The sequence below is a fragment of the Penaeus chinensis genome, chromosome 40, assembly GCF_019202785.1.
Source record: "Penaeus chinensis breed Huanghai No. 1 chromosome 40, ASM1920278v2, whole genome shotgun sequence".
Classification (NCBI taxonomy): Eukaryota; Metazoa; Arthropoda; class Malacostraca; order Decapoda; family Penaeidae; genus Penaeus; species Penaeus chinensis.
The window spans coordinates 27,617,715-27,618,809 of NC_061858.1; the positions used below are offsets into that span (position 1 = coordinate 27,617,715).

Here is a 1,095-nt window from a genome sequence, read left to right on the forward strand (position 1 = left end):
TATACAGGACATATACAGCCTATTCATAAACCGATACCCACGAAATTTTACCGTTATAATGATAGCTTTCTCGTTGGGTAATTCCACCTCACAGGTGAAATGCTGGCTGCCTTACTGGGTGCACTGCGGCGTTTGTTCCTCTGACTACAACGTCATCATGAAGTTGGAAAGTATGAAGGATGACGAACGGTTCCTCATCACCCTTTCTCGTCTTGAAGAACTCAAAGTACGGGTTTCGCGTCTTTGAAAATGATATGCTTTTCATGAACTAAACATGTTTATATGAGTTTCGCGTGATAATGCACTTTGAAAACGATATAATGTTTCTCATAAACTGAACTTTTAAAGGTGAACTTCTCTCCCGATACTCACGCTTCCCAAATGCTAATGCTTCGACAGGATGTTAACAACTGGGTCCACCTGAAGGGGTCCTCCTCGGAGAATTTGGCAAAGGAGTACTATAAGGACGTGACGCGGCGCCAAATGCTGGAACTCTACCAGCGGTATCAGCCCGATTTTAAGCTCTTTCAGTATGACATTGATGACTTCCTTGCTATTGCTAAAGAGGAGTAAAATCTGAATGTGGTTGTGGCTTCAGCTCTAAATGATTACGCTTCGGCAGAGTAAATAAAGTACTTTGATTACAAAGCATATGGCAGTTACCTGACTGCTAGTACAATATGTTACGCTTGACTGCTTGGATTTGGCTGTTTCCCAGAATTTACTTTATATTAAAGTTTATATATGCAGGGTGATTTCACCCTTAAATTATTGTTGAATAAAGGTGAATTGAGATTTTTTTTTAAATTTCCTATTATCTGTAAGTTTTCCAATCAAGATCACTCTCGAAAGAGATCACGAAATAGATTTTAGGGAAACTGTACAATTAACAGCTACAATAAAAGTATTACGTGTTAACCAGTGTTAGCTTTTTTTTGCAATAATAACGAACCAGTATAAGGACATCTGAGTTCAAGAGAATACTGGGGTGATTTTGAAACTAAGCTATACCTTTTCCAGCTTGTATGCTACCCTATTTTCATGCCTAAGTTCAGCAGGAAAACGAGACTTGATCCTCCTAAATTCCTGGAAGGC

General features: G+C 39.1%; 1 protein-coding gene across 1 annotated transcript in view; it reads left to right on the top strand.

The window, feature by feature from the left end:
- The window catches only part of LOC125047231 (carbohydrate sulfotransferase 10-like), a 5,589-nt gene extending 4,794 nt beyond the window's left edge, over nt 1-795 (top strand). The window contains exons 7-8 of the mRNA XM_047645441.1: nt 95-226; nt 349-795. Of these exons, the coding sequence (XP_047501397.1) occupies nt 95-226; nt 349-573 (357 nt within the window). The 3' untranslated portion in view covers nt 574-795. The remainder of the gene's footprint in view (nt 1-94; nt 227-348) is intronic.
- The last annotated feature ends 300 nt before the right edge of the window (nt 796-1,095 follow it).